The sequence below is a fragment of the Mastigoproctus giganteus genome, chromosome 5 (assembly GCF_048544385.1).
Source record: "Mastigoproctus giganteus isolate SK-2022 chromosome 5, ASM4854438v1, whole genome shotgun sequence".
In the NCBI taxonomy this organism is placed as follows: Eukaryota; Metazoa; Arthropoda; class Arachnida; order Uropygi; family Thelyphonidae; genus Mastigoproctus; species Mastigoproctus giganteus.
In genome coordinates this window covers 102,028,973-102,053,950 of record NC_143579.1, presented here as the reverse complement: position 1 = coordinate 102,053,950, position 24,978 = coordinate 102,028,973, and the positions used below count along the sequence as shown (strand labels likewise).

The following is a 24,978-nucleotide window of genomic DNA, read 5'->3' as shown; positions in this document are numbered from 1 at the left end:
TAATATATAATTTTGTAGCTTACAGATGGTGAACTACAAGTTACTACAGCTTTAACAGATGAAGAAATTGCCCAAGCCTGTTACTGATAATTTTGCCGGGGAGGAAAATGAACCCGAAAAAATTTCAGTTGGAAGAAATTGGTGCAAATGATTGAATATAGACTGTTGTACAATATTGAAAAATCTATAAATAGACTTTATAGTGGTAATTTAAAGCACTCTAAAATAAGTTATTGTTTTAAATTATAATCATATTAAAAAGTGTTATGTTTAATATGTATGTTAATTAAGCTATGTGTGTAGGTATAAATTTATTTTGCAAACTTGTGGATAATATTCTTCCGATTTTCAAGTATCATTTAATGGTAATAGACCTTTAGTAATAAAGTGTAAATTTGTGTTTTTTATCTTTATTTTTATAACCTCTGGATAATATTTGTCGATTTATATATATATATATATATATATATATATATTTATATATATTTTTATATATATATATTATTATATATATTTATAGTATATAAATTGTATATAAATTAATATTTGTCGATATATATATATATTGTATATAAATTAATATTTGTCGATATATATATATTGTATATAAATTAATATTTGTCGATATATATATATATTGTATATATATAGTACACATATGTATATATGTACTATATATGTATATATATGTATAGTATTATGAATCAACAGAGATTACCTTTATTTTAGATATAGGAAGCTACTTTTCCAACTCTCCTAGTCCAACTCGCTAATAATTCATGGAGACTTCTGTCTTCAAAGATTTTTGAAGACAGACGTCTTGAGCGCTCATTGTTGAGACTGCACGGTCTGAACACTACGGTTCTTGACAGTGGGGAAGATGTCCCACATGTTTTGCAAAATTGATATCGCCTTCCCCATGAATTATTAGCGAGTTGGACTAGGAGAGTTATAGGAGAAGCTTCCTGTATCTAAAATAAAGGTAATCCCTGTTTATTCATAATATAATAGAATATAGGAATTATTGAGCACTTAATATTATCAAGTATACTGCTATTATCAAGTATATATATACTTGATAATAGCAGTATACTGCACTGTGTGTACAGTATACTGCTCTACACACAGTGCTGCACAAAAGAAAGCAAAAGGATATAAATAATGTGTGGTTTGTAAAATAAATAAAGTGTCTGTGAAAATGGAAATGAAAAGTACACACGGTGCCTGAACTAAGAGAAGTTTAAGGGATAGTCAAAAGTGGAAGTGAAGTAGTGGTTAAACAGGTGAAAGAATTTGAAAAAACCTAGTACAAAAATGAACTGGGACTGAGGAAGCAAACAAAATGCAAAAAAAAAAAAAAAAAATTGTACAAAAATAAAAATGAAAAATAATAAATAACAAAGAAATAAGTAAATAACACTGCTTTCAGATATGGGAGGGCAATTTTAGCAAGAGGTCAAATTAGGGCATGGCAAATATGCAAAATCTGAATTAGATAGTATGAACCAGCGCTGTAATGCTCAATATGTTCTACGTTGATATCAATATTTGTAAAATAAGAAGAGAAGTTTACCTCAATATAGTATGTAGAACACTTCCGTATAATACTCTCCAGAAATTAAAATGAAAAAATTGAAAAACTTACATTAGAGTAACAAATAATTAAAAATCAATTTATCCCAATAAAAATCAATTTAATGCAATTAAAAATAAGGAAATTAATTAAAAGGATTTTAACGAAAAAATTGCAAAACGATTTTCCTTCCTGAAGCTGACAACGTTTTTCGACCATATGTCACGATCACAGGAATGAGAATTACTGAATATGGTTACGCATGAAACTTAAATAGGGATTATTGGTCTTCGCACATGCACACAAAAGCCCACGAATCGGAGATCAGATATGGTAGACAAACACTAACAGAATTTTCGTGTAATTTAATTTCTACGGTTTGTGCAATTAATAGTCACGTATAATTATGTTAGACACTAAGTATTTTGGCCTCGTTAAATAAAAAGTGTTTTTCATTAATGGCATGAAAGGCTAATTCTGATGCTGCTGAACGAGAAGCACGAACTGAGGCCGCATGTTGATTAACACGAATATTTAAAGGAAAATGTGTAGAAACCTGGTAAGACGAGTCGCAATCACCGCAAGAAATGTTGTATACCAGGTCATTAATTTGTGTTGCAAACAAGGAAAAGACTGAGTGATTGTTCAGTATAGTGTGTAATTTCCGTATTGGCCTGACCACAATTTTAAATTCAATATCTTTAAAGAATCTATTAAGCTGTTTGTGCCACAGTTCAACCTATGGGACAGAAATAAAATATTTTTTTTGATATTACTATTATTGGTTGGTGTAGTATTTTGTATCCTATCCTTAGTTTGCACCCTAATTCGGTTTATTGTAGTAAGTAGATAACCCCTGTTTAAGAATGTGCTGGTTAATATTTGTTTTTCTGAGCCCAAAGCAGGTTCTGTCGTTGAATGTTTGTAGGCATTTAGAAATTGATTAAAGATAATCGATCTTTTGTAGGTGAATGGGTGATAGCTGTTATAATGTCGAAGCATACCGGTGTTTGTAAGTTTTCGATAGATGTTAAATTGGATTTTATGCGAGTCCCAAGTAGGTGTGAAATTTAGAAAATTTAATGACTTTGTATCAGTATCTTCTCTTTCCAATGTAAATGCGAGCCTAGAATGAATATTATTAAACAAATGTAGAATTGATTTTTAATTGTGTTAAATTAAGTTTTATTGGGTTAAATTGATTTTTAATTATTTGTTACCCTAATGTAAGTTTTTAGATTTTTTTCATTTTAATTTCTGGAAAGTATCATACGGAAGTGTTCTACATACTATATTGAGGTAAACTTCTCTTCTTATTTTACAAATATTGCAAAATCTGAATATAGTAGATGAAAATATGATACGTAGCCAGGAAATTCATCAGGGGACTACTCCTGACCATGTGTCAGGCACTGCATTTCCAAACTTGTCTGTAATATTAGAAAAAGGGGGAGGAAGCAAATAATATAATAATAATACAATCTAATAGTACAGACAAGTTTGGAAACGCAATGCCTGATAATTCATGGTCAGAAGTAGTCCCCCTGATGAATTTCCTGGCTATGTATCATATTTTCATCTACTATATTCAGATTTTGCATATTTGCCATCCCCTGATTCGACCTCTTGCTAAAATTGCCCTCCCTCTGAATGCAGTGTTATTTACTTATTTATTTATTATTTTTCATTTTTTTTTTTTTTTGTATATTTTTTGTATTTTGTTTGCTTCCTCAGTCCCAGTTCATTTTTTGTACTAGGTTTTTCAAATTCTTTCACCTGTTTAGCCACTACTTCACTTCCATTTTCGACTATCCCTTAAACTTCTCTTAGTTCAGGCACCGTGTTGTGTACTTTTCATTTCCATTTTCACGGACACTTTATTTATTTTATAAACCACACATTATATATATATATATATATATATGTGTCATCGATTAAAATAAAAATAAATATAGATGGAGAAGTTATTAAACACAAAATGCCGAGCCTAGTTGAAGAAAAAAAGAAAAAAGAATGTTAAGAACCTATATAAGATTAAGTAGAATTAAATCTGAATTAATGCCGAATTAACAGGCCAATCATATGTACAAAAGCTGAAAGAAAAAGAGGGGAGGGTAATAGAGATAAAAATTATAAAATAAAAATTAAAATTATAAAATAAAAATTAAAGAATTAAAAATTAAAAATTGGTACATAGATCAGGTATTTCATCAGGGGGCTACACCTGATCATGTACCAAACACTGTGTTTCTATGCAAACTCATGCTGATGGAGAAGCTGTAGAAATGAAATGGATATAAAAAAAAAAAAAAAAAAAATTAAATGGATATAAAAATAATTTTAAAAATTTTTTAAAATTTTTTAAGACTCCACAAACATGAGTGAGGTAGCCCCAACGCAGTGTATTTAGATTAATAAATTATGTAACATAGTGTATTTAGAAATAAATTGAGTCGATAGTATGTAAGAACGCAAACGCAGTGTGTTTAGTAAATTAAGTGTGTAAGAACGTAAGTTTAAATCAAAAGTATGTAAGTTAAATAATAATGAATAACAAGATAACAAGAAAGCGGTATAGAAAAAGGAAGTAATGCAAGGTAGGGGAGGGAAAAGAAGTTAAAAGTATAGAGGCGAAGATAGTGAGAATAAGAAAAGTGAGAATGTCCGAATCACCCTCGTATTACACTAATAGTTCAACGGACGGAAAAACGACGTTTATCCGACGATTGTTTATGCTTATAAACAATCCATAGGAGTTCCCATGGGTTCACAAATTTCCAGCATAGTAGCTAATCTATTTCTTCATTATTACGAACATCTATATATGCATAACAATCCGAACCTTAATTTTTATGCATTCCGCTATGTTGATGACATTCTTATTCTCAACATTCATTTTGAAAATATTGCTAAATCCATATATCCAACTGAACTCACTCTCAGTAAAGAAAACCTTGGCAACCAACATGCAAATTTTCTAGATTTAAGTATTACTCTAAATAGTCCTCCTCTTCGTCACAATTTGGAACTATTCGACAAAAGAAGCGAATTTAATTTTAATATTATCTATTTAACAAATTGGAACTCGAACATTTCGATCAAGGTCCATAAAAATATAATCTACACACAAATTATCCGTTTGGCTAATATTAGTAGCAATCAATCACTTTTCGCTGGTGCTTTAAATGATCTTTATACCAAACTTCGCAATAATGACATTCCCATTAATTTTTTAAATTTTGTTATAAAAAATCTCTCTGATTTCATTAAAGAAAAATTCGGTTTCACCTTGCTCCACCTTGATTAGGGTTAATTCGATACCTGTATAGTTGTATAGTTGTACATTTGAATGGTGGTATTTCCACTGCTTGGAAAGTGATCACACATTATGACTTCTATTAGAACGATGTTCGTGTTCTTTCACTTCCTAAGTTTTTCTTTTCATTTTTCGTAATTTAATATCAGTATTTATTTATGTCCAATCTTATTTTCTCTATTTTAACCACAGAGGGCTCCCACAGTTCTTCTCTTCTGAGCAACTCCACCATCGTTGTCATAGTTTTCCCTCTGTGTACATTCCATTCTTATTAATCATATTCGCATAATTGTATCTTATTAATCATGATCGAAAATTTGTATCTTCATTTCTTGATTATATCTCACTCAACTTATTTCTGCCAAATATCATAGGTATTTAATTTTTCTCCTCTTCATATTTTTAATTTCTCTCCTCTTCATATTTTTTATTATATTTCATGTCTATCACTCAAAACATACACTACAAGCTAGCGGTATTAATTTCCACTTCTACTAACACTCTCATAGCCAAGGCCCTCTCTATGAGGTTGGGTACTTACACACCCAGCTTGCCTAGTATCCTTTAAACTCTTTTCCTTCTCTTTACATCTTTCTACTTTCTGATCTTCGTTTTTCCGTCCGTTGAACTATTAGTGTAATACGAGGGTGATTCGGACATTCTCACTTTTCTTATTCTCACTATCTTCGCCTCTATACTTTTAACTTCTTTTCCCTCCCCTACCTTGCATTACTTCCTTTTTCTATACCGCTTTCTTGTTATCTTGTTATTCATTATTATTTAACTTACATACTTTTGATTTAAACTTACGTTCTTACACACTTAATTTACTAAACACACTGCGTTTGCATTCTTACATACTATCGACTCAATTTATTTCTAAATACACTATGTTACATAATTTATTAATCTAAATACACTGCGTTGGGGCTACCTCACTCATGTTTGTGGAGTCTTAAAAAATTAAAAAAAATTTTTTAAATTATTTTTATATCCATTTAATTTTTTTTTTTTTTATATCCATTTCATTTCTACAGCTTCTCCATCAGCATGAGTTTGCATAGAAACACAGTGTTTGGTACATGATCAGGTGTAGCCCCCTGATGAAATACCTGATCTATGTACCAATTTTTAATTTTTAATTTTTATTTTATAATTTTTATCTCTATTACCCTCCCCTCTTTTTCTTTCAGCTTTTGTACATATGATTGGCCTGTTAATTCGGCATTAATTCAGATTTAATTCTACTTAATCTTATATAGGTTCTTAACATTCTTTTTTCTTTTTTTCTTCAACTAGGCTCGGCATTTTGTGTTTAATAACTTCTCCATCTATATTTATTTTTATTTTTATTTTATTTTATTTTACTTTCATCGATGACACTTATTTATATACAGTAATACCCCGAAGTTACGCGATAGGTGGGTCCGACGAAAATCGCTTAAGTCGAATTCGCGTAAGTCGGGGTACAACTTTGCATATAAATACATATAAATTTTGCTTAATTGGGACCAAGGACTAACAAAAACACTAGTTTAGAAGAAAAATATTAATAAAATTGCAGTTCTTTATACATATTAATACAAAATATGTATTAAAAAACAAATGACTTACGTTAAAAAGTTATTTCGATGTCGATGGCTTCATAAAATCTAACAAATTCGTCTGACGACACAGCGCGTTCTTTTTTTCACGCAGAATTTCTTCGTAGCAAGCTAATAATTTTTTTATTCCTTGCTTTGTAGCTATAACGCGTTCTTCGTTGGAGTCTATGTTTTCTAAAATTTTTAAGCCCTTTACAATTGAGCCCTTTTCAGTTTTCAACCTGTCAAGTTTGCAATTGTCATGTGCTTTTCGGCATTGCTTCGTTTAGGCCTGTAGCACGTGCAATATCACATGGTCTTTCATTTCGCTCAAAGCGTTTCACAATTTTATATTTTTTCTCTATCGACAGAGGCAGACTGGCCATAAGCCTTACCGGGGAAACCCCGGTGGGCCAGTGTGATTTTGGCCATAAACCATAGTATGAGGCCACTATAGATTTTTCCGGGTAAGAATTTTTGATCCAGTCCGCCTCTGTTTATCGATAATTGCTTTTCTTTTTCTCTCTGAATCTGCAGTGTCTTCACCAGGACGCTTCCTTTTCACACCTTTTAATTAAGTATTTTACTCATTTTTAGGGAATAAAGCACAATTACAAAACGAGGAGGCACGCTTGATACGTATAAACAAAGCTGCGCGCATGTAGCAACTGAATAAACAACACCATAAAGGCAGAGATACACTATTAACACCTCACATTTCTAGGGGTTACTACCATAAAACAATAAAAATCCAGTTGCGTTTCTGCTAGTGAAATCTGTTATAAACTGGTAGTAAACTCGATCTAATTGCATTTGCGATTATACCGATAGCTGGAATTGTGTTGGTTTTTACGTTATTATGGTGAAATGTGTTTCCCCTTCACTGATATAAAAAAACATAAAAGCAGCAAAGTTGAATTTTGTTCATCTTTCGCTCTCATTCTCCGCCGTCGCACCGTATATCGATAACATATGAAAAACGACCTTGAAGATAGTGGGCGGCAGCGTTGCCAAACGAAAAAATCAAGAACCGCGTAACTCCGAGTTCGCGTAAGTCGGGGTAGCGTAAGTCGGGGTATTACTGTACATGTATCCTGTTTTGCTGCTTTGCGCATTCAGGTACACGTACTGTTTTTCCTGTTTTTGCTTTTTTTCCACTTCTTCGTTTTCATATTTCATATATATATATATATATATCCAGCTGTCAATCAAGTGTTGTACATACAACACTTGGATGACAGCTTTTAGGTGTATGCCTAAGTTAGTAGCATGTTGCTAACCTATATATAGCACTTTATAAATACACTTTACAAGTTTTCACAAAAACAAAAATAAATCTGGGATGGCATTATTTCTCTCAATGTAGAGTGATAACTCCATTTGCAAATAGCATGAAAAAAAAAAAAAAATATATATATATATATATAACCACTACATGAAATGATTTTAGGAAAATTATTATTGTCATTCACTAGGAATAGCATAGTCATCTAAACAGGACAAATCAAGTCCAGATGTTAAAATTATAACAATTACAGTGAATTGGTGGAGTTATTATTATTAAAGTTACCCTACATTAAAAATATAAAAGTTGTAAGTTTACAGTAATATGTTGTTACCCCAAATTCTCTCAGATAGTTTTTCTGGAAGCTTATGTTCAAACTTACATCTCAAAAGATGTTATTATTCATCTGATGTTGTTTTCAAACTTATCCTTATATTCTATAAAACATTATTTTATATATTTATCAACTTATTTTATTAATCAAATCAGATGTGAGTCCCCAGGGGCTCACATCTGGTGAGTATGGGCTTGGCACACCCAGGGTCCTCAGCTGGATGTCATCGTTCTTCTCTTTTTTGGTGATCCCTTCTACTTCTGACTCTTATTTTCTCTGTTTCCCTCAGGGTAACTCAGAAATTTTTTTTGATTGGTGCTGCAAAAGCCTCAGGCTTCCTTGCACTATATGGCTAATAATAATAATTTCATCATCGTTCAAAATTGAGAATCCAGGATTGTAAAAATCGCGATCGAACCATGCACTGACATCTTCATTGCATTCCCTGCATATAGAAATTTTTGTTTCCCTGACTTCTTTTATAATGTTTTCATTTGTGTTACTGTCATCAGATAACTTCCCAACAGTTTTTTGAAGATTGACCCATGTATAAGCTGAAAGACAATGTGGGCAAACGATTGTCCACAATTGTTTGCCAAAATTGAAGAAATTTGCTGGAATTTGCTGATGAAGCTGAATTATTTGTAATAAGTATATAAATATATGGGATATTACTGTAAATAAAAAATTAAGTAATGAATTATTTACATTTTTAATACACTTTTGACTAATGATTTTGAATATGGGATATTACTGTAAATAAAAAATTAAGTAATGAATTATTTACATTTTTAATGCACTTTTGATTGATGATTTTGAATTTTTTTTCTGATGTTAATCACTTTCTCATTTTCAGCTATAAAATAAAAATAGGAAAAAAATTAATATTTCAAAACTTTTATGTGCATATTTTTAAATTTTTATAAATTTACAAATTCCTTTAGAGGGAGGAACTCCCTCTTGAAAAGGTTAATTTATACATTCTTCATAAATATACTAGTATACACTAGAGCCAACCTTTTGATTCAGCCAATGATGAAAAAGGAATAATATTTATTGTATTTTGTTTAATAAAAACTTTTTAAAATTACTCCTTATATATTATAGACTTTTTCTAATAAATTACAATTTAAAAGTGCTTATGGAACATCTGATTGAGCCTTACATTTGTTATTTTTTACATCTGCATGCCCTCTACCCCCCACTCGGTTATCTTGAAATTTGTAATCAACCAACCTACTTGGTGTTATTAGAAATAGAAATAAACATTTGCTTTGCATGTAATGTTTGCTTGTCTTCTTTCTTTTGCACATCTCCAAACATTCTTTAAAAATTATACTCAAACTATTTAATTTTTAGCATTTCATATTTCTGTTTCTCACTGTGGTTAATAAAATTCTCAATAACCACCCTACATTTATTATTTGTATTAAGTAGCACAGATAAACAATCAGAAATCTTTTATTAGATTTTTTTTTTTTTTTTTTTTTTTTTTCTGTTAGGGATGGGTCTTCAATGTAGTCCCATGGATTATTAGTCCATTATTTACAGTTATGGGAGGATGGTTAGCAGAATATTTAATAGAAATTGGTAAGCACTTTGCATTTATTTAATATTTTGTGCTTGGTCTGTATTAAATATTAAGCATTTGTTATTGAAATTTTGGAATACAGAGGACTGACAGTCAAGTGGTCAGGAGTGAGAGTACAGTAGCACACACTCTTGAGTGGACCAGGATTGAAGCCAGGGACTGCTAAATACAATTAGCAATCATATTCATGATTTATTGTGAATTCCTCTAACCTGGTGATCATGCTGGGGTAATATAAACAAGAACATTTATATTATTATTAGTATTGGTACAAGTTGTGATCAAAAAAGTTTAGGACTGACTTTGTGTCTTGAAATTGTGAAGAGTTGAAACTTGCCAAACATGTTCAGAGTCATCCAGACAGAGTAATGCACGAATTTATTTGTGCAGGTTGTCTGAATTTGTGTGTGTGTGTTAAAAACATACTCCTGTTATTGAATAGAAGGTGTTTTACATGTTTTATTACATTTTAAGATGAGTGATTTCACATGGCAGCAAATTTGCATCAAGAAATTCAAGGAAATTCAAGAAAAACATAATAGAAACCTTTGAAAAGTTAAAAACTGTTTCTGGAGAAGATGCTGTATGTCATTCAAAGGCTGTTCATTAGTTTGAAAAGCTTTAAAGAGGATCACTTGTCTGTTGAAGATGATCCCTTCTCTGGCCACCCTTCAACTTTAAAAATTAATGATTCATTGATGTTTCATTTTTGATTCATTAATTGCTTGTAGTCATGACTTGATTAGGAGTGATCAATGTTTAATTATCCATAAAGTTGATATTTCATATGGGTATAAGTTAATTTTAACACAAGATTTTGAAATGCAATGAATTTCAGCCAAGTTTGTGCCTTTCATCCTCACAAAGAGGGAGGATGATGATGATCACAAAGAGTTGAGAATTCTTGCATGTCAGGACCTTCATCACTGTTCTGCTGCTGACCCACATTAGGTATGATCAGCAGCAGACACTGATGACTTGTTATCACCCATAATTTGTCATCATTACTGGTAACAAATTGTGGTTTAATGGCTATGACTTGGAAATAAAGGTCCAGTCTTCTCCAAGGCCCAAAAAAGCAACAATCTCAATCCAATGTTGACGGCTATGCTTATATTTTTTGACACATGGGTTACTTTTCATTATAAATTTGTCCCACGTGGGAATAGTACAAAACAATGCTGTTTGGAGAAAATGGCTGGAAAAATGGACTTCAATCATGACAAAACCCTTCTATATACTCAGCACTTTTATTCATGAATTTCTTGAAAAGCACCCAATCACTGTAGTGAAGACTACTTAGCGAATAGTCCGTACACAGTCCTCAACCAGCCAAACAATCTGGCAACGTTCTCTAGTTCGACGGGGGAGGCCACAATCGATGTCTCTCTGGCTACCAGATCCCTCGCTGGCCACCTAACATCGTGGACCGTCCAAGAAAGCTGGACCACGTCAGACCACAGGACCATCACGTTTGAGCTCCAGCGCTCCCTTAGTCGACACCAAACAGTGAGGCAGGCACAGCCAAGATATGCCATAGAGAAGGCGGATTGGCCACTCTTCCAAGCCACACTGACCACAGCAACCCAATCGCTGAACATCATTGGACTTAGCCCGGATCAGCACCAGATGACGGTCGCTGGTCTCATCACTGAAGCTGCCAACACCTCTATTAAAAAGAAAAACCCAACCCCAGGGGCTGTACCCTGGTGGTCTACAGAGCTACAGAGGCTTAAGCAGGAGGTGCACAGGAGAAGGAAACTCTTCCAGTGGGCAAGGCGCTCCCAGCCAGCAGCGGAAGTGGAGGCACTAAGACAGAACTTCCAAGATGCAAGGAACCTGTACACGGCAACCATGCGCCAGCATAAGATGCGCAGTTGGGAACATCTTGTTTCTACCACTGGGAATGATAACCCATGGGGTGTGGTATACAGAGTAACCACAAACAAACTCCCCAGGGGTGAGACCATACCAGTGACGAGGACATGACAGGGTACTTATACCCGGACCTGGCAGGAAACAATTATTAACATCATGGATACCATGTTTCAAGACCATCTTGCCCCCCTCTACCCCAGAGCAGATAACCCTCTGTGCAGACAATGAAACCTACTGCACGACTGGAACAGAAGACCCTTTCACCAAACTTGAACTGGAAACAGCTGCCATGAGGATTAGAAACAAGAAGTCCCCTGGTTCTGATCTTTTGGAGCCAGAGATTGTCAAGAAAGCTGTCGAAACCATTCCAGAGGTGCTTCTTAACCTGTACAACCACTGCCTCAAAGAAGGCCTGTTCCCCACAGGCCTGGAAAACTGCAAACTTGTGCCTCATTCCCAAAAGTCCCAACAAACAACTGGACCTTCTGGGGTCATACAGACCCATAGCACTGTTATCAGTCCTCAGCAAGCTCTTTGAGCACTTATTAAAAAACAGAATAGGGATCCACTGCACTGCAGCCGGCCTGCAGTCACCCCGACAATATGGATTTAGGGAGGGATGCTCAACCTTGGATGTCCTGGAAAATATTACTAATGCTGCAACTACCTCAGATCAGAAATACTTTCTGGTCATAGCAATAGACTTTGCTGGGGCGTTTGACATTTTATGGTGGCCAAGCGTCCTGGCCCGACTCCGGAAGGCCAACCTATCATCAAATCTGTATCAAGTCATCAAATCCTACCTGTCGAATAGGTTCGTGACAGTCAGAGCACCATATTGTTCAGTAACAAGAGAAGTATTCAGAGGATGCCCACAGGGCTCAATTCTGGGTCCACTCCTATGGAACTTGGTTCTAGATGGCTTTTTGAACCTGGAACTCGGCGACATCGTTCTCCTATACGGATGATGTGGTTCTGATGCTGCCTGGGGGAGCTAGGGCACAACTGGAGAACACCGCCAACAGAGCAATAGAAACTCTAGAGGACTGGGCTAACAACAATAACTTGAAGATCTCATCCTCGAAGACAAGATCTATATTATTAAAAGAAGCCCTAGACACCAGACGACCCCCTCAAATCAAGATACAAGGTAACACAATTAAGCTTCACCGAATTAAAGCACCTTGGAGTCGTACTAGACAAGAACCTGAGCTTTACACCACATATAGTGCACTTATGGAAAAAAAATTAGAGGATACTCTGCACTTTTTGCGCAAATCACATGCAAGGAATGGGGTTTGAGGAGGAAAACCCTCAGCCTCTACTATAAAGCTATTTTCCTGCCAGCGATTATATATGCTGCTGGAATATGGTATCGCAAGGCTACCACTGCAGTGAACCAGAAAAAATTGGAGACTACGCAGCGACACATACTCATAACCATCTCGAGAGCATGTAACATTGTAAGTACCCACGCACTTCAGGCCCTAACGGGATCCCTCCCTCTGGACCTGGAGATTGTTAAGCATGGGCTACTCTATTAAATGACCAAAGGCAGAACGGCAACATGCCTCGACTACACCATAGATCTGTCAAATGATCCCAAAGTAGAAAGGAACGTCTCTCTCTCCGTTTACCTCCAACAAACTTGGCAGGCCCACTGGGAGACCTCCAGCAAAGGTGCAATAACTAGAAAATTTCTACCCAACATACGGCTGGTATACCCGAATTATCCACCGTGGCTCTCACCAGGACTCTACACCACCTACCTGCTGACGGGACACGGGGCCATTAGAGACAAACTACAAGGATTTGGACTGAGTGATACACCATTTTGCCTCTGTGGTAAACGTGGGAGCACCTAATGTACAGTTGCCCACTATATGAGGACCTCTATTGCAGGTTCAATACTAGAACACAGCTTAACCTCCGTAATCAAGAAGACCTCGCCATAACTGAAGTTGACACATACAAGGCATTCGTGCAGCTGGCCCAGGACCTCTTCACAAGGAGAAGGACGCTCCCACAGCTTCAACCACTGCAGTAAACAACCATGCCGTGCAGACCAGCAGAAAGTCTACACAACCACGGAAACCTTCCCAGATGATGAACTGACACCAGGGTGAAACAACCAAGGAATTAAACCTCACAACTGAGTCTACCTGAGGTCACAATCTCTATGACTACCGACAGATGTATCCACCTGACGTGACAATTTCATTCAATACATGAATATGACATGAATAAGGTAACTGGACCTGACCTGACCTGGAAGTGACCAACTAAAAAAAAAAAAAAAAATAATAATAATAATAATAAAATAAACAAATAAATAAATAAAAATAATAAAAAAGAAATCACAGTGACAACCTGATTAGACAACCTCATCCAGCACAAGCATTTGACAACCTGATCAAGACAACAAGACTACCATGCAAGGGCTCAGAGAAATGACTGCAGCACATTGCTGCCACCTAGCCATATGGCGATCTGGGCTGGTAACCTTGACCAGCCTGCTTTCACTCCTATTCCTTGGCAGGGGGGGGAGATGGCTCGCTGTCTTCTCCTGCTCCTCCTCCTCCTCCTGCCATCCCCCTTTCCCTCTGGTGGGGCATGGGCATGCCCCACTGACTGCAGGGGCCATCTACCCTGTCGGCCCCTTACTTCTCTTTCTTCCCCCAGCCTTCAGTCTCCCTACCCTTCTCTTTGACTATACACCACGAAAGCCCCACGCATCCAAATTTAAATTAGCACCAAAATTATTGCCTGCCCCATTAGGCTTCTAGAACTTGTCATTTTAGCGTACAACCCCATGGTAATTTTGGGGAACAAACCCCACAGACTATCTCGTAATAGCGATTTTGCAATTATGCCACCGCGATTATCTTCTTTTTTTTTTTTTTTTTTTTTTTTTTTTATAGGACCCAGCCGCTGAAATCCCAGGAGTATAATAAATTTCAAGGTACACCTGGCCAGCTTCCTCGTTGGCATAGTACGGCAACGTCGGGTCCCATCAGGGGCTCGACGGCCAATAGGCCAGAAGAACAATGGGCACAACATACTACACAACACATGATCCACACACTTTTAAAATCTCTGGTCTTGACAGAGTACTGTCCCTCGATACAGCGAACACTCGCGGAGATGGGAGAAATTCCTGGCGCCGTTTGACCCTCAACATACTTTGTAGTCTGCCAATACTTACTGGATTTAGCTTCCTATTCGTGTGTGTGTGTGTGTGTGTGTGTACCTGCATGTATTTTTGTTTCCTGGTCTTAAATTCCCTTCAAAGATCACAAGTATGCAACGACTGAAGAAATTATTCATGCTGTAACACAAAAACTATGATTAGTTGAAAAAGAAATCTATCAGGAAGGCTTCCAGAAGTTACAAAAGCATTGGAATTGGTGTATACACTGTCAAGGGGACTACTTCAAAGGGGAGCATCTGAACAGCTGTTAATCTTCATTTCCAAAATATTAGTTCAGTTCACAAATTTTTGATCACACTTCATATATAGTATAAGTATATATTTAATACAGTTGAAATTATTTATAGCGAGCACAGTTATAATGAGATTTTGTCTATCCAATCAATTCTTCTCTGCTCACAAAGCGAGCAGAGAAGAATTGATTGGATAGACAAAATCTCTTTGGGAGCAGAAGAATTGATTGGAAAATACATGTTTTATGAGCAACATTTCATAATTAAAGTGATCACAGTAGTTAAGAACTTCATGGGTATAATGAACAAATCTTGAAGCCATTACGAGCAGTGGCCGAACTGCTATAGGAGGGACTAAGATCTATTATTGCTCCACTGTTTATGACGTTATTCCACTTATCTCTTTCCACATCCCTGCCGATAGCAATTCATAACCCTTTTAACAATTCTCAATCTCTTTTCATGCGGTATAATACCACAAAGGGCATAGTCCTTTTTTCTAGTGGCTTAACAGAAATTACTGAAGATCCTGTGTGACAGGGGTGCTGAAGGCCTGTGGGGGCCCCTAATGGTTACCCTTATTGGGGAACAGGATAATTCTGCTACACGCTGCCTTGTTTGAATAGAGTACGTCTCATGCTGTGGGTACATGTAAATGTAAATTGAGTTTTTTGTGTTCTTTCCCTAGTCTCTTAATCCTCTTTTGTTTCTCTTCTCTAGTGTTGTGGAATCTCAGAAGAGAGAACTTCTCTCTTCTAAGAATGAAAATGGCAGGGGAGAAAATAAAAATTTTGAGTGACAAAATGAAAATTATTGGTGAAGAATGGAACAAGCAGTGTGTCCATTTTCAAAAAAGTTAAGGTTGAACTCATCAACTGTGTCAACTATTTGGAACAATTGGGAAAGTATTACTAGTACTTACGAAAAAAAAAAACATTGTTTTGAAAATTTTTGTAAGGGTAATAAAAGTGATCTGGATAAGGCTCTTTTGTACATTGGATCATTAACTTGGATATCAGATTTTGTTTGCAATAATGGGTGACTTGACAGATTCAAAAAAATAAATAATATTGTTTATGGTAAGATAAGTGGTGAATCTGGTAATGCAAACAAAGAAGTGAGTAATGATAATTGAAAAATGTGTGTCCAGGCAAAAAACTCAATGTGGATATGTACCCATGGGACATATTCTATTCAAACATGGCAGCGTGTAGCAGAATTACCCTGTCCCACACTAAGGGTAACCATTAGAAGCCCCCCCCATAGGCCTTCAGCACCCCTGTCACACAGGGTCTTCAGTGAGTTCTGTTAAGCCACTAGAAAAAGGACTAGGCCCTCTGTGGTATTGTACCGCACAAAAAGAGATTCTGAGAATCGTTAAAAGGGTTGCGAATTGCTATCGGCAGGGATGTGGAAAGAGATAAATGGAATAATGTCATAAACAGCAAAGCAATAATAGATCTTAGTCCCTCCTATGGCAGTTCGGCCACTGTTCGTTGTAGTGGCTTAAAGATTTGTTCATTATATCCATGGAAAAGATTTCTGTGAAAGTGACATTTTTAATGCTGATGAAGCTGGTGTGTTTTATAGATTTTTCTCCCTATGTGATCCATAAGTTTAAAGGTGCACAGGTGGTAAAATTATCCAAAGGGCAACTGACTGTTCTAATTTGTTCATATATGAAGGAACTGAAAACTCTTTGTAATAGTCAAATCCAAGATGTTTTAAAAACATTAAAAATCTTCCAGAACATACCAAGCTAACAAAGAAGCCTGGATGACATCATCCATTTTTGAAGAAGTGTGTAACTTGGACAAAGAGCTTAGGAAAAAAAGATAGGAAAACATTTTGCTGATTTTAGACAATTGCCCATCACATCCCATTCTTTTCAATTTAACCAACATCAAACTTGTATTTTTATCCCTGAACTGAACTTCTATTTTCCAACCTATGGATCAAGGTGTTATTAGAAGCCTTAAATGGCATTTTAGAAAACACTTAATGTTAGAAACAATAGAATCCATTGAAAGAAAGGAAAATATTCAAATTTCAGTTCTTGATGCCATCCGATTCATGAGCGAGGCATAGGATAAGGTCACATCACAGACCATCAAAAACTGTTTTAATAAGGCAGTACAAAAGCCCATGGAAGTCGATGAAGACACTGAAGAAAATGATGACAATATTCTGTTAACAATGTGGTTAAAGTAACATAACTTGGATACTGGGTTAGCATGTGTTGAAGGTTACAAGACTATGGACTACAACCTCATGACTGCCGAAATGCTGACAGATGAGGACATTCTCAAAGCTGTTAGTCAAAAAGAGGCTTTCGAAAGCAACAGTAAGGAAGAAAATGGTGGTGAGTGTCCAGTTAATGTAACATTGATTGCAGAGGCACAAACTACTTTAAAAGCTCTTTCTTTATTTTACGAAACCAGTGACATCAATCCCAAATTTCAGTTTTATCTTAGTAAAATGAAAGGCATTGCTCATAAATTTCACCTTAATAGAAATTTAAAAACGAATGGCATTGGAAGACTTCTTTAAAAAATTAAAGAAATTTATGTATTACATCAAGGCTTTTTTTTGTTAATAATGAAATTATTTTTCTTGTGAATTATTTATATTGTTCATAAATAATGAATAAATTGTTAATCATGTAATCATGAGCCATGGTTATTCATTGTTGTTTTTATCCCTTTCTCATAAGTACAGTGTATATCTCTGTGCATGTGTGTGATAAATGTAGTGAGTATCAGCAAAAGTAACATATAGCTACAATAATGGATATAATGAGTAACGGTAATAATGAGCAATATTCTTCGGTCCCTTGAATCTCATAACTGAGTTTGACTGTGTATATTGATGTAGTATCTTGCATTTGAATATTACAAAATGAATGGCGGTACCAAAATTGATTCATCATTGTGCAATTTCTTCTACTGCCTAGTCCCTGCAAGAGTATGGTATCTCTAATATAAAAAGAGAGATGAAGAAAATCCACATCTCCCACTAATCTAATTTTTCTGATACAGCTATTCTTGCAGGCATTTATTACTTGAAATTTTTTTTCTAAGTCCACATTTTCGTCTTTTTTTTTTACACTAATTTTTACTTGAGGAAAGATATGTGGTCATGTGCTAGTGTCAAGTAAATTTATTGAAATGATTAAAAGTACAGTAAAAGTTTGATAATCCGGCATCCATGGAACTGCAACCTTGCTGTATTACTAGTCCCCCCCCCTACACTTTCGGCACAGTAGAGAGTTCCATTAAAACAATGCAAATTCTTACTTCTTCAACCAATTTAAAGTGAACACACAAGAAACCTACAATATTTAAACTGAGATTACATTTATTGCATGAAGAAAGTTTATCTTGGGATTACCTTGCTATTTGTGACAAGATTTGCAACACATTGATAATTAGCAAAAGAGAAATCATAGATCTCCTCACAGGTACCTAGTTTCCAGATGCTTTAGAACAGAAGCTTCTGTTGGTAAGAGTACTCTTTTGTTCCTCTCATTGATTTTATTACTCTTTTCTGCACTTGTTCCACAAATCCACATTCTTCCTAAAATTGGGTTTACAGACCTGTGTGCAATACTCGAGATGGTGCCTAACCATCGCTTTATATAACAGGATAATCACCTCCTTGTCCCTGCTGGAAAATTTCTATATATCGTCAGCAATACCTCATGAGCTGTATAGCAGCACAGAAACTTCATGCCTGACAGCACAATTATCCACAGAGGTCTTTTTTGTTCACCACTACACTGAGTATACTTACTTAATTTTGAGTAAAAGTATGTTATTTTGATACGTTATTATTACACAGTTAATTATGTTATTTGGTATTGGATAACATAACACTGTTGGTATGTTATTCTGAGATTTTTGCTACCCATATGCAGTAACTTGCATTTGTCAATGTTAAAGCGATGTGTAGTGGCTTGAAGCACATAGCCACCAATAATAGTACTGTGAATTAGACGGGGGAGTACACTTACACCCTATTATAGAATGTACTGTAGTGCAGTGCGATGAGCGCTGGCAATCATCACATATATGTAATTCTGCTTTACCGACACCAGACTCGTGATACATGATCATGCCCAGCTGACTTGTGCTATTGTAACCATTACTATACTGAAGTACACCATTCACACACTAGCTGATGAAGAGGCACCCCGCTTCGAAAGCTACTATCCATGTATTTTAACACTTTTATTATATATATTTTAACTCTCTTATCTTGTTCTATTTTAATGCTTTTATCTTATTTTATTTCTGTTTTATCTTATGTATATATATCAGTTTTATTTTAAAAAAAATTTATTTTAACCAGTTAGTCGGTCGTTGCAAGAAACTTTGATGATATAATGCAACCCGACACACAAGGCCTGTTTTCTAATGTTCATTTAATGTATGGCCCATACGTACTGTCAGTTTGCAGAAATTGTTTATGTCTGAAGCCCATAATAGACAACATTTGCGCTTTGCACATTTGTGTAAAGTCCATCGTATTATTCCCAGGGGTTTTAGATTCAAGGAACCATTCTCCTGTGACTGTATGAGGCGTGCCTGCTTTGGCTTTGGTTTGAAAACGTTGGGAATCTGGATTGGTAGTGTTCATCAAGAATTGAAAAGGATTATCATGAACAAATCCAGGCTCATGCAAGAATTAAGAGGTTTGGTCTCTCTCCTTATACTTTCTACAGTGGTTCATGTTTTGTGTTCCCAAGCCATGCATGTGACTGAAGTCACATGCATGGCTTGGGAGCAGAATAAATTTAACGCTTTATTACGAGAAACATATACTGCTAGGAACACACATATCAGAGATAACTCGCAGTTTGTTTTGAACTTGAGTAACAAACAATTATCTAAGGAGCAACATGATCTCTTGACCCTCAGCATGAAGTTTGCGGTCCTTCCTTGTAAACCTCCCATTACACATTTGGCTATGGGTGTGGAAGCATCTCTCGACAAGCTACCCGAAGAGACTGCTAACATAATTCGCTTTAAAACAGCTTCGATTTTGCAGCACATCCGGCCTGTTACTAATAACCTCAGATGATATCAACGGGAAGCTCTTTCTTCTTTGTGCAAAGATGGCACTATTTTAGTTTTGCCTGCAGATAAGGGGCAGTGCACTGTTGTCCTGGACAAGTCGGAGTATATTCGTAAATCCCTCACTCTATTACAGGATTGGGAGGTTTACGAAACTGTGCAAGACTCCCCTGTGAAAGTGCTGGAGAAGTTGGAATCCAAAGTTAATAAACTTGTGCATTCTTGGTTTTTAGCCAATAAGATTACCAAGAATGTCCGCTGGAAGCTTCATGCGACAGGTTGTCGACTTCCGCAGTTTTATGGACTTCCAAAGATCCATAAACCTGATGTTCCTTTACGGCCCATTGTTTCTTGTTGTCATACACCTACGTATGAACTTTCTAAACATGTTGCCAAGTTATTAGCACCCCTTGTTGGGAAAACTGTTTATACTGTTTCTAGTAGTATGCATTTTCTGCATATTATTAAAGATTTTATTATTTCTGAGAGCGACGCTATGGTCTCCTTTGATGTGGTTTCTCTGTTCACTTCTGTTCCTGCACAACAGGCTATTGCCTACACGAGACGTCTTTTGAGCAGGGATACTACATTGGGAGACAGAACCGCACTTTCTACAGATGATATTTGTACTGCTCTCAATCTGTGTTTAACAGGGGACATGATCATGTTCATTGACTCTTTGTTCCGCCAAATACAGGGCAAGCTATGGGTGCCCCTGTTGGTCCTGTTGTGGCCAATATCGCCATGGAGGAACTCGAGAGTCAGATTTTCTTGAACTTACCTATTCCTGTCACTCTGGTGTCATTATGTTGACGATATTTTTGCAATTGTACCCCGGGGATCAGAATCTGGGCTGCTGCAATATCTCAATTCCCTGTCACCCGTCATTCAGTTTATGATTGAACTAGAGGTTGATAATACCCTTCCTTTTTTGGATGTGTTAGTTCAGTGCGTGGATTCGCGTTTAGTAACTTCTGTTTTTAGGAAGCCAATGTGCTCTGGCCAATTTACCAATTATGGCTCCGTGCACGCCCCTGGTCATTTACGTAGCACTGCTCGCACCTTATTCTCCTGCGCTTGGATGTACTCTAGTTCGACTGGTGACAGGCAGTTGGAAATTTCTAAAATTAGGGCAGAGCTTTCAAATTGCGACTATCGACCTCATATTCTAGATAGATTCGTGAGCTTCAGGCTCATGAATTTGTTACGTAATCTAACCCGCCTTGCGTCAATCAATTTATCTCTACCGCCTACATACCCTATTATCCGGCGTATCGGAACGTCTTGTTAGGATTTTGCATCACCATCATATACAATGTGTGCAATTTCCGGGGAGGAAATTACAATCCATTATTTCTAAGGTGAAAACACCAGTTCCTCCTTTCCTACGGAGTGGTTCCATATACCGTATTACGTGTCTGGATTGTGGGGGGTGTTATGTAGGTGAGTCTGGTAGAAGATTAAAAGATCAGGTTTCTGAGCATGAGGTGGCTTTGCGAACTGCTAATTTTGAATGCTCTGCAGTCACCGAACATTATTGGGTTGAGAGCACAATCTTGATCCCCAATGGGATATTGAAATTGCCGACTGTTCACGTGATTACCGCCAGCGCTCATGGCTTGAAAAACTACACATAGCCACCAATAATAGTACTATGAATTGGACGAGGGGGTACACTTACACCCTATTATAGAATGTACTGTATTGCAGTGCGATGAGCGCTGGCGATCATCACATGTATGTAATTCTGCTTTACCAACACCAGACTCATGATACATGATCATGCCCAGCTGGCTTGTGCTATTGTAACCCTTAATATATACTGAAGTACACCATTCACACGCTAGCTGATGAAGAGGCACTCCGCTTCGAAAGCAACTATCCATGTATTTTAACACTTTTATTATATATATTTTAACTCTCTTATCTTGTTGTATTTTAACGCTTTTATCTTATGTATATATCATTTTTATTTTAATAAAATTTATTTTAACCAGTTAGTTGGTCGTCGCAAGAAACTTTGATGATATAATGCAACCCGACGCACAAGGCCTGTTTTCTAATGTTAAAGCTGCTATTTCTCAGCCATCTGCTTTATTTTTCTAGATGTTATTGCAGTATTATACCCTAATTACTGTTGATAACCATCCTGCTAACCTTTGTACCATTAATATTACTGATCTTCTTGATTTAATAACATTAGTTCAAGAAGGGCAGTCAACCATAGCACTAACTTGCCCCTAATGCCACACTGCTACAATTTGTACATTGTACAATTTATGTGGAACTGTATTGCAAGCTTTTCTGAAATCTAAGTATATGATATCAAAATTCATTTTTGAATCTACTTCCTTTGTTAGTGTTTCATAGTATCCAGTCAGATTGGTCAGATAAGATTCTCTCTTTAACAAATCAATGTTGCAATTGCCATATACTCCATTCCTGTGTAGATGGTCCTGCATTACTTTAATCAATGACTCCATGAGTTTTCCTGCAACAGAAAGTCAAGCTTACAGGTGTGTAATTATTCACTTTGCCCTTGATCCCCCCCCCTTTGTTTATTGGAGAAACAGTGACTTCCTCTGAATCTAAGAATGCTGTCATAATTATGACTAAAGGTTTGCTTATCTCTTTTGCTTCCTCTTTTAATATAATTGGCATATCCACCTGAGGTGCCTTTTTAAATTTAGCTTCAACAATTCTCTTCCACGTTTCTCTCTGCCCTCATGAGTAGCACAGTTAGTAGAGTTGCTGTCCTTCCAGTGCCTGGTGGAAAAGACCCTAGTTCGAATCCTGTCAATGACACGAATTTTTACTGGCCTTTTTGACAACATGGATAAGTTAGTCAGTCTAAAGCAAAAGTAGTATGTTTTTTCTCCAACCAACAGAAAATTGACCACAAAACACACAAATTACAGACATAATATATATGGTGGAATATGGCCTCAGTCACTGATGTGCCTAAAACTGTACAACAAACAAACAAACCACTTTTCTCTCAGTTATCATAAATCATTTAGCCCCATGTTAGAATTTGATACATTCTATCCACCCCTTAAAAAAAATTCCTCGTGTGTAGACATAGATGAATGCAAAATATCTATTCAATTTGTTAGCAACCTGAGCATGATCATCAACAGTTATACTATTCATATCTAGTGGAACATTGTGATTAATCTCTTTTCCTTCTACTATTTACGTAAGTAAAGATGTCTTTGCTACTTTTCTTTGCCAGAGACTTCTTGAGTTCTGCCTTAGCTTGCCTAACCCTCTTTATGACTTGATTGCAGACTAATTTATATGTATCCCTTTTTTTCTTTTATTTTTTTTTAAAATTCTCTACCACTAGTATTATCAGATTGTCTGCCATACATTTAGGTCTAAGCCTTGAGCACTAACTCTTATTTGGTATAAAAAGATTTAAGATTATTTTCCTGATTACTCTCCATTTAAAATTTGCTGTTGCTAACATCATCAACTGGTCCGACTGAATATAATTTAAAAACTGTCTGAGACCACCATTATAGTCAACTTGACAAAAGTAAAAGCCCATCCCTTTGTCCTTGACAGTTGTTAGATCTATAAGTAAATTCTACATCACTACACTTTGTTCAGTGCCACTTAGACATTCTTCTATCTGCAAATTCTTAATGCATGAAGCATCACTACTGATAATCACATCAAGAGTATTGTTTTCTCTTGTTGCCTCTCTTACAGGCTATTGTAGAAAACAGTCATCCAATAAATCCAGAAATGCCTTACCTATTGTGTGAGTGACCAATCCACAAGTTTCGGTCTATCTATTTGTCTCTAAAGTCGTTCATTGTACTCATCACATTTATTAGGTTTATGACTCACTCCCACTCTCATTTTTGTTTTCGTAGTGATTATGTCACACCAAACAAACTCAGTAGTGCATTGGCCCCAACATTAACTGGTGCACTGCCTTAGATTCTGTGTGTTTCTTAACTAAGAGTACATAGAGCCTAAGCCAGTGCACCTGTTCACTTGGGGTCATATGCATTTGAATAAGGGAAGTACTCATTGCACTCCCAATACACATTTGAATGTGGGGGGGTACCCATTGCACCAGAGGATACAGAAATTAAAATTGAAAAATGATGCCACCAGAATAAATGCATGGAAATTTGCATTTGGCCAAAAAGAGTAATTGATTGTTGAAAAAAATTTCCACCAGATGCTGTAGAGATGGGTAAGGAAAGTTTGTACAAAAACATTGGCAAAAATTGGACAAATGAATTGTGTGTGTGTGTGTGTATATATATATATATTTTTTTTTTTTTTTTTTTTTTTGTGTAGTTTAAGCTTTGCTTCCTTGCATCATGTTCCTAATATTAGGCTAAATTACATAAGGGGATATAAATTTAAATTGAAAAGGATGGTTGTAGGAGACAGAAGTGAGAAAATTTGCTGTCACTCAGAGAATAATTGATTTTTGAAACAAACTTTCATCTGGCATTGTGGCAGTGAGTAGTTGTAATAAAGTTAAGAAAGAAATATATGAATTATTAGAGAGTATAGACAAATCAAGGTGGAAAGCATTTTTTTTTTTTTATTCGATGATGCTATGTGAGTTTCCTACCTTGCATCATTTGCCAATACTGATACTAAAATAAATACCAAAAAAAAACACAAAAACAAAACTTTGGGTCATATGATGACCTCATAAGTATTTGCTGGCTTTTTACACTTTCTTATTCCAAAGGTGTTTTTTCTTTTTGCTTGGAAATTTGCTCTTATCCAGCCAGTTCCTAAAATGGGTGACATATCCCTCCTATTCAGTCATCGTCCCATTGCAGTTACTTCTACTCTTTCTAAAGTAATGGAAAAATAAATTAACTGCCAATCCTTAAACTATCTAGAAACCCTCTGTCTGAT

General features: G+C 35.9%; 1 protein-coding gene across 4 annotated transcripts in view; it reads left to right on the top strand.

Annotated features, from left to right (window-relative positions):
• MFS18 (major facilitator superfamily transporter 18) overlaps nucleotides 1-24,978 on the top strand; it is a 299,997-nt gene that overhangs the window by 191,945 nt on the left and 83,074 nt on the right. For all 4 annotated transcript variants that reach the window (XM_090373372.1, XM_090373373.1, XM_090373374.1 and 1 more), the window contains one exon: nucleotides 9,594-9,681. In XM_090373372.1, coding sequence (XP_090229498.1) covers nucleotides 9,594-9,681 — 88 coding nt within the window. The remainder of the gene's footprint in view (nucleotides 1-9,593; nucleotides 9,682-24,978) is intronic.